Source organism: Delphinus delphis, chromosome 7 (assembly GCF_949987515.2).
Source record: "Delphinus delphis chromosome 7, mDelDel1.2, whole genome shotgun sequence".
NCBI lineage: Eukaryota > Metazoa > Chordata > Mammalia > Artiodactyla > Delphinidae > Delphinus > Delphinus delphis.
Genome location: NC_082689.1, coordinates 66,975,823 through 66,989,414, shown reverse-complemented (window position 1 = coordinate 66,989,414; position 13,592 = coordinate 66,975,823). Strand labels below are relative to the sequence as shown.

The following is a 13,592-nucleotide window of genomic DNA, read 5'->3' as shown; positions in this document are numbered from 1 at the left end:
AATACATCAAAGAACTATCCACATGTCCAGATCAAAGGAAAAAATAACTAGAAAATTATATAAAGATGTCTAGTTTGCCAAAGGCAACATACTAAAAAAAAAAAAAATCAGTCCTTAACACGGGGGCATCAACTGGTCATAGAGCAGAGAGTGGGAATCAAAAGAAATGGCTTTTGTCGAGGTCACCAGTAGCATGGCCTAGAATTTTAAGAAGCTGACTGTTAGAAAGACAACGTAGACCTCTTCAGGCTCCCAACATAAAGGACATTTACTGGAATAGATTGGATGAAGTCATCTGGAATAAAGGTTTGTGAGCAGAGGCTAAGATGTATTTCTATATAAAGAAGAAGACAGACTTTGGTAACCACTCATGAGTATGATAAGTTATACTCTTACAGTACAGTTTTATGGTAATTAAAAATATAAAACAATCCTGAAAGTGCTACCTTTTAAATGATTCACTATGAAGAAATGCAAACTAGTTATGGCCACAAAATGAGGTCTCTGGGACCCTGACTTGGTCCCTGCCTCTCTCCTCACTCAAGCTCTGTTTCTTGCGCATGCCCAGACTTGCCACAGCCCTGACATTCACCGCATCTTTCCACGGGATTCCTCTTGCCTGACTACGGCACTCCCACATGCTTTTTAAGGCTGAATCCAACTACCAAGCAGTTACCCTGAAAAATTCTGTAGTAAATGATTCTATCATTTGAAAAAATAACTATCCTCCTGATGGGCAAGGTGAGATTTTATACCACAACCATTAGACAAGAGACCCTTACAGAAATAAGAAGACAGTTTAATAGACGATTTTCCAAATAACTACCGAGTTCCAACATTTTTTATGCTCATTTCTATCTAATCCAGTTGCTGCTTTCTAAAGACACATATGAGAGCTTATCAATTACAATTAAAAACTATAGTTAAAATTTTTCTAAGGTTAAGGAAGTAGAGAAATGTTTATTAGTTGGTTGAGAAGTGTTCATTTACTTGAGCATTGAATTTACTAAGCTTCCAAGGGGGAAATAAAACCCTTCAACTAGATACAAGAAAACTTCTCGGTTTCTCAAATACCTCAAAATAAAATTTGCTCTCACAGTTACTTAAATCATTTGATTACAAGCAACAAAATGTATGGTCTTATGTTCAATCACATTTACTTAAAACTTCGCTTGTAATTCACCTGAATAAAGCAAGGAATGTACAGACTTCATAGGCATGAAAACTTGTTCGCAAATGGATTTCTACAAAACAGCATGCTGCAGGAAAATTTGGGATTAAAGAGAGCAATAGTGAGATGTTTAAGAAAAAGGTACACCTAGAACAGTGCCTTGAACATAAAAGTATATGATAGTAACTACAATATATGCTATATAAAGACTCTTTTTTATTATAGAGTATTTATGTATCAGGCAGACACAAGGATTTCTCCCCTGAGAATCTCAGAGTCTGGTCAAGACCTGACTATATCTAGTTAGAAACCCACGAATGCAACATAAAAATCTGTTGCTGTTTAAAAAAAAAAAAGTGTTCAAAAATATGTATTTCAGGCTTCCCTGGTGGCGCAGTGGTTGAGAGTCCGCCTGCCGATGCAGGGGACACAGGTTCGTGCCCCGGTCCGGGAAGATCCCACATTCCGCGGAGCGGCTGGGCCCGTGAGCCATGGCCGCTGAGCCTGCGCGTCCGGAGCCTGTGCTCCGCAGCGGGAGAGGCCACAACAGTGAGAGGCCCGCGTACAGACAAAAAAAAAAAAGAAAAAAAAAAGTATTTCCATTCCTAATACATGCATCATGCAAGAACCTCCAGTTGGGCCTTAATAAACCACGGCTTTAAGGTTTATGGATGATTTATTTGCTTGTATATAAAAGCTACTTAAAACTGACATATTTATTCTTTACTGCATTGCAGAACTCTACATATAGAATCTCTTCACAGTACCAATGTTATCAGTAACTAGTTATTCATCTTATTACAGATTAGTAACTGTTATTGTTAGCAGCCTATGTGGGAAAGGACAAGTTAGTTAAGAGGAAAAATAAAAAACTAAAAATAAAAAACAAAACAAATTTACTAAAAATTTTACAAAACAAATTTACTAAAAAAAAAATTTACAAAACAAATTTACTAAAAAAAACTAAAAATGAAAAACAAAACAAATTTACGTACCTCCTCTGTTTCATGCAGACTTGTGGATTTCACCACACAAGAAGCTGGCCTCTCCTGGATGTGAGCAAGGTCCTGCGGGGCTCTCTGAGATCCTGGCATTGGAGGCAGTGGAGCACGCCTCTTCTTGGGTGCATCCGACGGCAGGGTGTTTGAAATATACTGTTTGGTCATGGTATTGCTCCTTGTAAAAGCTGAACGATGCTTACTTACTAGAGGAGTTGCAGGGGCACTGGCGGTCTAATAAAGAATGAAAAAGCAAAATCTACAGGTAATTCCAAGACGAAAAGCACGTGCACTTAAAAACAGAGTAGAAGAATCTTACAAAATGCTACATAAGAAAATACGTACTTGCTCCCGCTTTTTCTTACTGCGTTGAAAAAGGCTGAAAAACCCTTTATTTTCTTTATCCTTCATAAGGTCTAGGTTTTGTGATATTTGGCAGGTCTCTAAAATAGAAGAAAAGCACCTTACTTTTGCTTGAGGGGTTATATGTTCACCTCTGAGGTGAACTATCCCTCAATTACTTTCCCTTGATAACTTTATCTAATGATAAAAGCTACTAATTATGCTCTACTATGAACCACGCACTCTGCTCAGCACCTCATATTTTAATTAATTCTCAAAGCAACAAGCAAATTTAGTATTATTGTTCCTGTTCCACAGCAGAGGAAACTGAAGCGACTCAAGAGTCTGTGTTTTATCCATAACTACCAACATTTCAGAAGTAAAAAGGACACTTCGAATTAAATGAGATATGAAGTTGCTATCATACAGTTTGTCCCTTTGTTGATTTTGAGTTATATATTTTGTCTCAGAGCTAAACTATTCTGAAATATTTAATTCTCCAAAACATGATTCATTATAATTACTCAGCACTCTGTTAAATGTTTTAAAAACTTTATTTCTTTAATACAGTGGTTCTGAACTGGTGGTGATTTTGCGCGCACACACACGCACATCCCGCCAAAGACGTTTAACAAAACCTAGGGACAATTTCGGTTGTCACAACTGGGGGAAGGGTGAAGAGAACGTGCTACTGGCATATACTGGGTACAGGCTAGTGATACTGCTAAACAAACTACAATGCACAAGACAGCCCCCCGGAACAAAGAATTATCTGGCCCAAAATGTCAGTAGTGCCGAAATTAAACCACAATTTAAGCAGAATGGCAAACGTCAAACCTCAAAGTTGTATAGGTAATATTTCATTTTCTAAAAAGTGTTTCCTAATGTCAACTGAAAGGGCCAAAAACAATGACAAACCCAGTAGTGCTGAGTCACCCTTGCCCAGAGTGTCTCTAAATACCATTTCCCACTAAAAGGGACCATCTCAGGAGCCAACGTGATATGGTTTCTCCTGGCCAAAGTCAGGACAATTTGGGCATCATAAGAATATCTCAATAAATTAAAGCATAGCACATATGTTTAATTTCATGAATTCATAATGATACTAAAAATAACCCTGATTCTCACTGTCCATTGTTTTAAAAATTGATTAAGGGAAAGAATCACACTTTTATCCTCTCTTTTCTGAATGAACTCTATCTAGGTAGACAAATAGCTGACACAGGGAAATCTTCTTTTTTAGAAATATCTCAACTGATAATTAAAGGAATATTTGTAACAGATTATATTTATTTTCTAACTCCTAATTAACCAAGACATTGGCACTGATGTTCTCAGCAGCACTATTCACAATATCCAAAAGATGCAAACATCTTAAATGTCCATCAACAGATGAACGGATAAAGAAGATGTGGTACATATATACAATGGAATACTACTCGACCGTAAAAAGAATGGAACAATGCCATTTGCAGCAACATGGATGGACCTAGAGATTATAATACTAAGTGAAGTAAGTGAGGAAGAGAGAGACAAATACCATATGATATCACTTATATGTGGAATCTAAAATATGACACAAATGAATCCACCTATGAAACAGAAGCAGCCTCACAGACATAGAGAACAGACTTGTGGTTGCTAAGATGGGGGTGGGGAGGGGGAGGGATGGACTGGGAGTTTGGAGTCAGTAGATGCAAACTATTATATATAAAATGGATAAACAACAAGGTCCTACTGTATAGCACAGGGAACTATATTTAATATCTTGTGATAAACCATAATGGAAAAGAATATAAAAAAGAATGTATGTATATGTATAACTGAATCACTTTGCTGTACAGCAGATATTAACACAACATTGTAAATCAACTACAGTTAAAAAAAAAGACATAAGCAAAGATTATTGATGGCTAACATCAAAAAAAGATAACTTGTTATTACAGGTCTGTTAATGGAAATACACAATACCATCCATGAAATATTCTTACCAAAAATATCTCACCCAAATCTGATCAAGTCTCTAAATTTAACAATCAATTTACAGGAAGCAGAGGATAAAGAAACATGTTAAGTGGCACCACAGGATGCAATCAGCAAAATTCTGAATGTGGGAAACACCATAAGACAAATGACCTGGTTTCTTCAACAGATAAGTTGCAAATTTTAAAGAGAGAGAGACACACAGGAGTAGGGATTTATAAATTTTGAAAAGATTTCTCCTATGAAACACATATGGGTTTTATGGTAAACCACAGTATAATTTCAGTGACACTGGAGACAAAGTACTATATATTGACACTTGTGGGATATATCTGTAGCAGAACTTACAGCTCAATGTAAAGTCTCAAATACATAGCCCTTTCTTAGGAGTAAATGTATAGTCTTTTTATTTAAAGGAAATGTTTAAAAAATTAAATAAATTATGACAAAGTAGGAGTTACTCCATGGAAGCAAACATAGTTAACACCAATAAATACATTAATGCAATTTTCCTCAATAAGACACTAAAGGAGAACTATATTTCACAGATTAAAACTTCATAAATCTTACGCTTCAAATATTAAATAAGCACTATGCATGCTATACAATGCGGACAATGCTAACAATTAATAGTAATAGACATGTGGACAGCACTTTGTGGTTAAAGATTTTTTCACAAGCCTAACTCACTCTTTAGAACAATCCTATGAGGTAGGTGTCACAAGTTATTCTGATTTCTTTTTATAAGTTAGGGAATGTAAAGAATTGGAAGTAGATGGTACTATCTCATTACACATCTGAGGCCTTAGTGATGGTGACTAGAAAGTCTGAATAACTTGCACCAAGAAAAACAGACATTAAATAGTAGAACTGAATCCAGTATCCATTTAAAGATGATGTGTACTACCTCTGACTTTTTTTTTTTTAAGAAATGCTACTATTTCATTTTAAGATAGACTCCTCCACTAACTGAATGTAGATATACAATTAAATTTAGTTGGAACAGTAAACAGAAAGTTCACATGGTGGTGCAGTACAATAACTATAACCAGAGTACTCATGTAGTTATTTTTGGTAAAGCAATTTCCAGGCATCTGGGCATCCTCTACTCTGGTTAACTCCTAAGTCTTCACCTAAAGCTCACTTTCAGGGATCACTACAAGTCAGAGTTAAACACTAAGACAAGGAGTTGAGCTTACTTAGAAAAGCAACTCAAATACTGTAGTTTCCTATTTCCCAAAGAGAGGCTGTAAATAATTGCACACAAAGTTCTAAGCCTTCTGATAATATCGGACAAAATAAGGAGGCAGGAGCATTTACAACATTTGGATTGACCCTGTAGATTTTGACACTGTAAAAGGAGCTTTTTTTACATTTTCCTGTTACAGTCTCTTAAGATTATGTTCACAACATTTAATACTCTGCATAAACCACATACTTTCTTTTAGCTGGAGGGATATTAGAAATCAATGCATTCAACACCTTCAAACTGAGACCAACAAGATTATGGAATTTGCTTTCGGTTATGTATGTAGAGACTGGCAAAGTTAGAAGCAAAAGCCAAGTACAAGTAACAGAATGCTGTTGCTGGAAGAACCAGAGGACACTTTTTCCTACCTCTAGATTATTATAGAAGTGGAAGTTGAGATCCACACAAATAAAGCATTTGCCCTATCAGTTTGCCAATGAGCTTGAAAGCTAATGTAGTGTCAGAATTAACATGCCTATCTTCTGATTATTAGCCGGTATATACTTTACAAACATAAGAATTTTCAACTCCTTTGATTAGGCTAGTCTTCATGACAGCCGCTAAAAATAATCACACTATTACTGATGTGGGCTTAATTCTTGGAATTGCGAGGCTCATTGTGTTATAAAAAAAATTGGAAGTGGTAAAGAAAGAAGATTCCAATAATCCAATAATGTATAATGTGTACACTTTATTGTTTTTTTTAGTAGGGGGTAATTATTATAGTAATCAATTATCTGAGCCTATCCATTTTAATGGGGAAACAGATTTCCAGACTTTATTATTAATGGCTAATTTTTAATAAAGCTTTCCTCTATGAAAGTAATACATTTCCATTAAAAAATTCTATAATATAAAGAAAAGAAGGATATATATAAAATAGACCTACTGTATAGCACAGGGAACTCTACTCAATACTCTGTAATGACCTATATGGGAAAAGAATCTAAAAAAGAGTGGATATATGTATAACTGATTCACTTTGTTGTATACCTGAAACTAACACAACCTTGTAAATCCAAAATTTTTTTTAATAAACTTTAAAAAAAATAAAGGAAAGGAGGATGAAAAAAATTCACCCATAGCCCTACCACCTAAAGGTATCAACTCTTAATTTTTTTTTGTATTTCTTTTCAGAAATTTCATGTAAAAGCTTTTTTTAAAACATACTGTATTAAACATTTAAAAAGCTTTAAAAGCTGATTTTAGCATAAGCACTTTCCATGTTATTACAAAATATTCACAAACAATTTAACGGTTGCAAACATTTCCTATGATGAATATACCCTTATAATTCTGAATAACTGTTTCAAAAGAAATAATCTGAAACTCTTCCATGGAACCACCAAGTTATCAGTATATGTACACAATAAAGATCGTAGCAACATCACTTTCTGTCTGAGAGTCAAGAGTATGTTGTTATTCTTAAGATGATATTAATTTTCAAACAATTATTGAAATGTAATTACTGAAATTAAATTCAGAAATCAAGGTAGGGGGCTTTAAACTATTTTTCAGGAAATAAAACCCAAAGACGTTCTAAATTAAAATCTTTTACAGAATGTACATATTAGTAATGATAAGAAAACAGGTAAAATTAGCAGCTTGTTTTCAATTTACCCAATAGAAATAGAGATTTCATATTATAATCTTGTTTTCAATTTACCCAATAGAAATAGAGATTTTATATTATAATCTGTTGCTACTGATTCATGTGTCTTACCTTGGAAAGATGACTTACTGAAGGCAGTAACAGAAGTGGCTACAGAAGGAGGGGGTAAAAGAGGGTAAATTGGCTGAAAAGATAATGTTTGTTCAAGTATAAAACATCACTGAGTTGAAATAGTCATTTATGGATTATTTAAAGCCACAATCTCAGGATAAAGTTTGAAGTTCTCTATACACAGCGGATGTAAGTAATCATTCTTCACTAAACTTTTATTTCTCCTAATAAAACAGATTTGTGTTGAATAAACTTTCATTTACCTATCAGACATCATAGAAACCAACATTATCTAAAATCTCCAAATTTTAACACATTATTTCTATAGATTTACACTCTAAGCTATTCCTATTTAGAAGATTTTTGTAAGTAGACTGATTCATTTTATAAGCCAGTTGATTTTGGGTGCTGAACTTAGAAAAAAAATTGTCAAGAAACTCCCAAATTTGAAAGATAATTAAGACTCAGACAAATCCATGGTGAGTCTATTGTAATTCACACTCCTTTAGAACAACGACTTTACATGTAAACTTTAATTTTCTGTTTAAATCTTAAAACCACAAAGAATTAAGTTAAATTACAGCCCAAATATTCATAGGTAGGTGGAAAGGTGTAAGATGTGGATGACAGCTAAGAAAGACGTGTTTTTATTCCAATTTGAATAACTGAACTCAAGTTAAATTTTACTACATTTAGGTTTCTCTTCTTATTCCCAGTGACATGTATTGACTTTACTACCGGATCCATTAACGTGCCATTATGAACTTGAGAACACTTACACATAAACACAAAACATGCACATATATGCACCAAATGAATAACATGAAAAGTCTACTTACCTCTGCTGACATCCATGGCATATAATTCTCTTAGTCCCAGCTCATTAAGAGATTTTGTCAAGTCGAGGGACTCCTGAGACTGATAGTCCTTCAATAATAGTGTATGTAATGGATCAAACTCACATTTGCTGCATATAACAGGGGCAAGTTCTTCAAGTGGTGCATGTGGGCTAACTCTCACTATCGTCTTCTGCGTTTTCTTAAAATTGATCACTACTCTCACAGTTTTCTGAAACACAGATTAAAGCCAGAGTTATACCATGATTTACTGAAACAAACTTTCTACAATGACATCTAGAACAATGAGATAATCTACAATTATATAGTGGTATGATAAACAGTGTTTTTCTACTTTGTTGTAAAATTTTCTTTTTGATTAATGTTACTTCCTAAATCCAAACCAGATTCTTAGAAATAGTTTGCTTATTAAGTAATATAGATTAAATTCATAACTCTTGTAAAGTATTAAGTAGATTTAAATCCAAAAAGAAACATAAAAGCCTCATATCTAGTCCTACAGATGTTTTTGCTTTATTCCATATAATATTTACTTTATAATTAGTAAACAGGGCTTCCCTGGTGGCGCAGTGGTTGAGAGTCCGCCTGCCGATGGAGAGGACACGGGTTCGTGCCCCGGTCCGGGAAGATCCCACATGCCGCGGAGCGGCTGGGCCCGTGAGCCATGGCCGCTGAGCCTGCGCGTCCGGAGCCTGTGCTCCGCAACGGGAGAGGCCAAAACAGTGAGAGGCCCACGAACCCCCCCCCCAAAAAAAACAACCAAAAAAACAAAATTAGCAAACATACATAATAATAGAATTATATATGTTTTATTCTATTTTTTTTAGTTGAGAAATATTTATCTTTCTAATGGTCAGTTGTCTCAATGAAAAAAACAGGAATATTTTAATTAAGACATTAACATTTTTGAACTTCTCTTATTTGAGGTAAGATAAACGAGTTAATCCATTATAAAGAGCTTAACACAGTGTCTGGCACATGGTAAATTATCAATAAGTAAACATTAACTATTGTGACTACCTATTGTTGTTGTCACTATTATTATTACTACTTTGGTTAATTTTAATATATTAGTAAAGAATATTATAATAGTCCTCATTTAAATATTTAATACTGCTAATTCAAAATTATTGAGAAGATTTTAAGCATCTCCACATTTTAATGTAACTGAATTAAATTCTATATGTAAATGGAATTTAGAAACGTGACCATCTTAAGTGAAACCTACAGATTGCAGATCTTCAAAGTTTAACATGTATTCATAAAACTAAAATACCATATATAGTCCCATGTTATAGCATAAATAATACTATTTCCATTTAGATAAGTAGCATGTATATCTTGCTAGAAAATAGCCCAATATCCTGGTGAATATTTAATATTCATATTTTATAGAAAGCAAATGTTTTAGTATTGTCCAAAAAAGTTAATTTTTTTGAAGAAAATATGAGAATGTATTACTCAAGTCATATGTAAATGAACTAATTTAATATGTAAACCTTCATATATTTTGTGAAGTTAAAAATGGTTAATATCATTCCTAATGAAAGAATATTTCTAGAAACCCATAAACTTCTACCCCTGTTGCTTACAGAAAAAGAACAATTTTATAAATAAAGGAGAACTGATGATATTAGAATCACTGTGGTTAAAAATTTTTGCTTAAAATTCATACATCACAGAAAACTGAGCCATCATGTAGCTCAAATTAACAATAATTTAAATAAATTACAACTACGGCTTACCAAGTACAGAGAAGCCAAAAAATTATTTTAATAAATTCTTAAAGGAATTTGTATTAAAAGAGTATAAAACCTTTTTTTAATATAAACTTTTTAAAAGAGTACCTTAAAATATAGTCATAATTGTCAGATTCTGATACTATCATATAGGTCACTTTAGAGCATCTAAAATCTGAAGTATTCCCCAAATTCTAGTTAATCCAAGGATAAACAACTAAGTGAATTGTAAACAAAGTGGCCCAGGAAAACACAATAGCCACATTTACATCGAATTTGACCAGGAAAGGCAATTTTATTTCATTTGCAATGAGCTGCAGATAATGACTAAAAAAATCAACTTAGTATTTTAGCTGTAAGACACCAAAATTTACAGTGAAAATCTTACCTCTGGTATTATAGGTATAGGTTTTTTCTTATCCAAAATTTTTGGCTTTAAAATTACTTTTTCTACCTCCAACATTCCTATTGGTGTGTTTGGCTTAAATTTAATGGGGTTCTTTTCAGCTGACAGCAGATCAATTGTGTGACTTGATGGATTTAAGTGATACTGTGCACAGAGGAATATCAACAAGTCCATCATAGGTTTACTGTAAAACAAGAGTAATGCTGATCATAGAACAATTTCATTAACTGTTACATTTATTGTTTCAAGCATTTTTCCTAGGGCCTCTTGTCCTCAGTAGATAAAACAAGGCTGCAAAATACTATTTGTGAAAGCAGCTTAAAAATCTAACTACAAGATATTTAAGCAGACAAAATTATAATAGTTTAAAACTTCTGAATAGTATTCAAGAGAGCTTGGATCCTTGTGTTGGTTTAAAAATTCTGTATATTTTATCTGCCAACTTGTCTTCATATCATAGATTTCAGTAGAAGGAAAAGCCCTTCCTTATCCGATGCTTCTTTACAATGTCATTTGGAATATGAGCAATCTTTAGCTTATAAACTGGTTCTCATAAGCATAAAGTATTCTCACCCTTTGGGCTTTAGAAAGCATAGAAAGAATCTACACGAGGAAGCCCACAAATCCTAAAGAAGAGTGTCATACAGATTTCTTAATTCATTCAAACAGCATTTAATATTTTCTAGGCACTGGAGACACGGTACAACTGTTATGGCATACCTTCTCTCATAGATCTAATACTCTGCTAGATGGACTAGACCAAATGTCAGCAAACCACAGTCTGCAGGTCAAAGTGGGCCCACAGCCTGTTTTTTGTAAATAAAGGTTTACTGGCACACAGCTGTGCTCATTTGTTTACATAATATCTAGGGCTACTTTTGTGTTACAACGGCAGATTTGAGTAGATGTGACTGAAACTTTACGGCCCACAAAACCTAATATTTTTACTATCTGGGTCTTGACAGAAAAAGTTTATGGACTCTTGTGCTAGACAATGAAAAAATAACCAAGTAAATGTATGAGATAATTTTCAATAGTGATTAAGTGTTAAACACTAATGGTAATACATAACCTATCTCTATAGGGAATTGTTAATCCAACCTGAGATTCAGAGACACTTCTTAATTTTTTGCTTCCCTTTCCACAGACTCCAACTGTTGACACAGACTTTTGTTTCCATTCACAGCATCAACAGAACAGTGTGGTCTCCAATTCTTTTTCTTTTCTTTTTTTTTTTTTAACATCTTTATTGTAGTATAATTGCTTTACAATGGGGTGTTAGTTTCTGCTCCAATTCTTTCTTAACTGTCAGCCTTTAAGGAAAGCACGCCAAAAAATCTTTTGTATTATGTGCTTTCCTCAAACATCTGGAGATCCTAAGCTATTAGATTGTATTTAAGACGGAGGCACTAAAACACTGTGTAAAAGTCCTATTTTCATGAACTGAGGTATATAGGTTGATGGGCTTCATTTGAGGGTAATCAGGCGGCCAGCTATTTTTTTTTTCCAATGGGAGGTATAACTATCAATAAAAAATAATTCTCCAATTTCTTGAGTAGATATATGAACCCAGCTACCAGTTTTTTAGAAAGTTGACAGGGAAATGAGGCTAAAAATCTCACTGTTCAGCATGCTATTTTTAATTTAGTAATCTGTTTTCATATGCACCTCATTCGCAGTCTCCTAAGTGGAACTCCCAGGTAGATAGCCTCTCTGGTTCAACATTCAGACAGGCAGTGTCCTGCTGGGGAAGGATTAGTTGTCTGGCACTGTGTGGTCTTGAGGTCAAACACTTTATATAGATTTTCAAACCATCCCCTGGATTCAGACCCTACCTCACCCTCACCTTCTACGGTCGTTGCCCATTCTTAAGCCATTCCAGTTGATTTGGGAAAAAGAGGTATATTTCATAATAGTACACTCACCTCCCTTCTCTCTCCCACATACAAGTTGTACCCATTATACGTATACCAAGAAAAATAAATAAATAAAAGACTAAGTCCCTCAGTAAAAAAAATGTTCTCTGGAATATGTTTCAATACCCAAAATACATTTCCCATATCTTTATTAAATGCTTGCACAGTAATATTTAGGAGTTTTATGTCCTTCTCTTGAGCTATCTAGTATGTTCATACATAAATTTTCTATAATTTCCCAAATTTTGGCTTTGGATAGTACATATTTAATTTCATTGAGAGAAAAACTAGCATAATGGTATTGTTGAAGTTCATTTTTTCGTAACATAGTACTCTATGATAGCAATTTGATTCCCCGTACCGATTCTAGATTTGGAAAATGGTACTTCTTTCCCTGATAGTAAATAAACTTAAGAAGGATTAGGTAATGCCTAGAAAAATACAATATAATTACAAATACAGTTAAGCTGGAAGAGGAGAGAATTTTCACTGCCAACTAAATGGAGAGCTGTCCACTGTGGTCTACGAGTAAATGGTGCTACGTTCAGATTATATTTCTCTTTCTCTCTATATATAAATGTGCCAACTAATTCATGGAAAAAGTCTAAACTTTACACTTCAAACATCTTTTACTTTCTTAAATGTACAGTTCTTTAGAGTCTCTGCCGGAAATATACACTAAAAGTTAACAAGACAAAAATAGTGATTAGTTTAAAGTTTTGTTTTGTTAATCCCTATTTTTGTGCTACAATTTTTTCATCCCTTTATGTACAAACATATAAACCTTTAAGGAAAAAGATACTTAAAAAATTTTTAAAGATAATAACAATTTGACACCCTTATTTAAACCTTCTGATATGCCTTAATGAATTACTGTATTTCTATCTGTGATATATAAATTTTCTAATTTAATAAAGGTGATGGATAATGGGCCAAGAATATTATAATTATGGCCTATTCCTTTAGTCAATATGGTCATCTACAATCTTTGCACACTATAGTATATATAGTATACTATACTTTTTTTGTAGCCAAAACGTTGCATGCTGACTAGAACCTTTGAACTCACTGCCTAAATGTCTTCTAATAAACGACTCTTGGAAAGGCAAGTAAAAGTTACAGATCTTCTTTATAACCTTATTCTCTCATTCTATAATTACAGGTTCAACTTTTTATTCAATAATTCCAGAAGCCAATTTTGTCTGGAA

At 33.7% G+C, this 13,592-nt stretch overlaps 1 protein-coding gene across 7 annotated transcripts in view; it reads right to left on the bottom strand.

The window, feature by feature from the left end:
• Nucleotides 1-13,592, bottom strand: part of COBLL1 (cordon-bleu WH2 repeat protein like 1) — a 161,591-nt gene that overhangs the window by 39,417 nt on the left and 108,582 nt on the right. For 5 of the 7 annotated variants that reach the window (XM_060016660.1, XM_060016661.1, XM_060016665.1 and 2 more), the window contains 5 exons: nt 10,451-10,652; nt 8,306-8,534; nt 7,467-7,505; nt 2,515-2,612; nt 2,167-2,403 (listed from right to left, as the gene is read on the bottom strand). In XM_060016660.1, the coding sequence (XP_059872643.1) occupies nt 2,167-2,403; nt 2,515-2,612; nt 7,467-7,505; nt 8,306-8,534; nt 10,451-10,652 (805 nt within the window). The remainder of the gene's footprint in view (nt 1-2,166; nt 2,404-2,514; nt 2,613-7,466; nt 7,506-8,305; nt 8,535-10,450; nt 10,653-13,592) is intronic. The other 2 variants (XM_060016662.1, XM_060016663.1) reach the window with 1 other exon arrangement.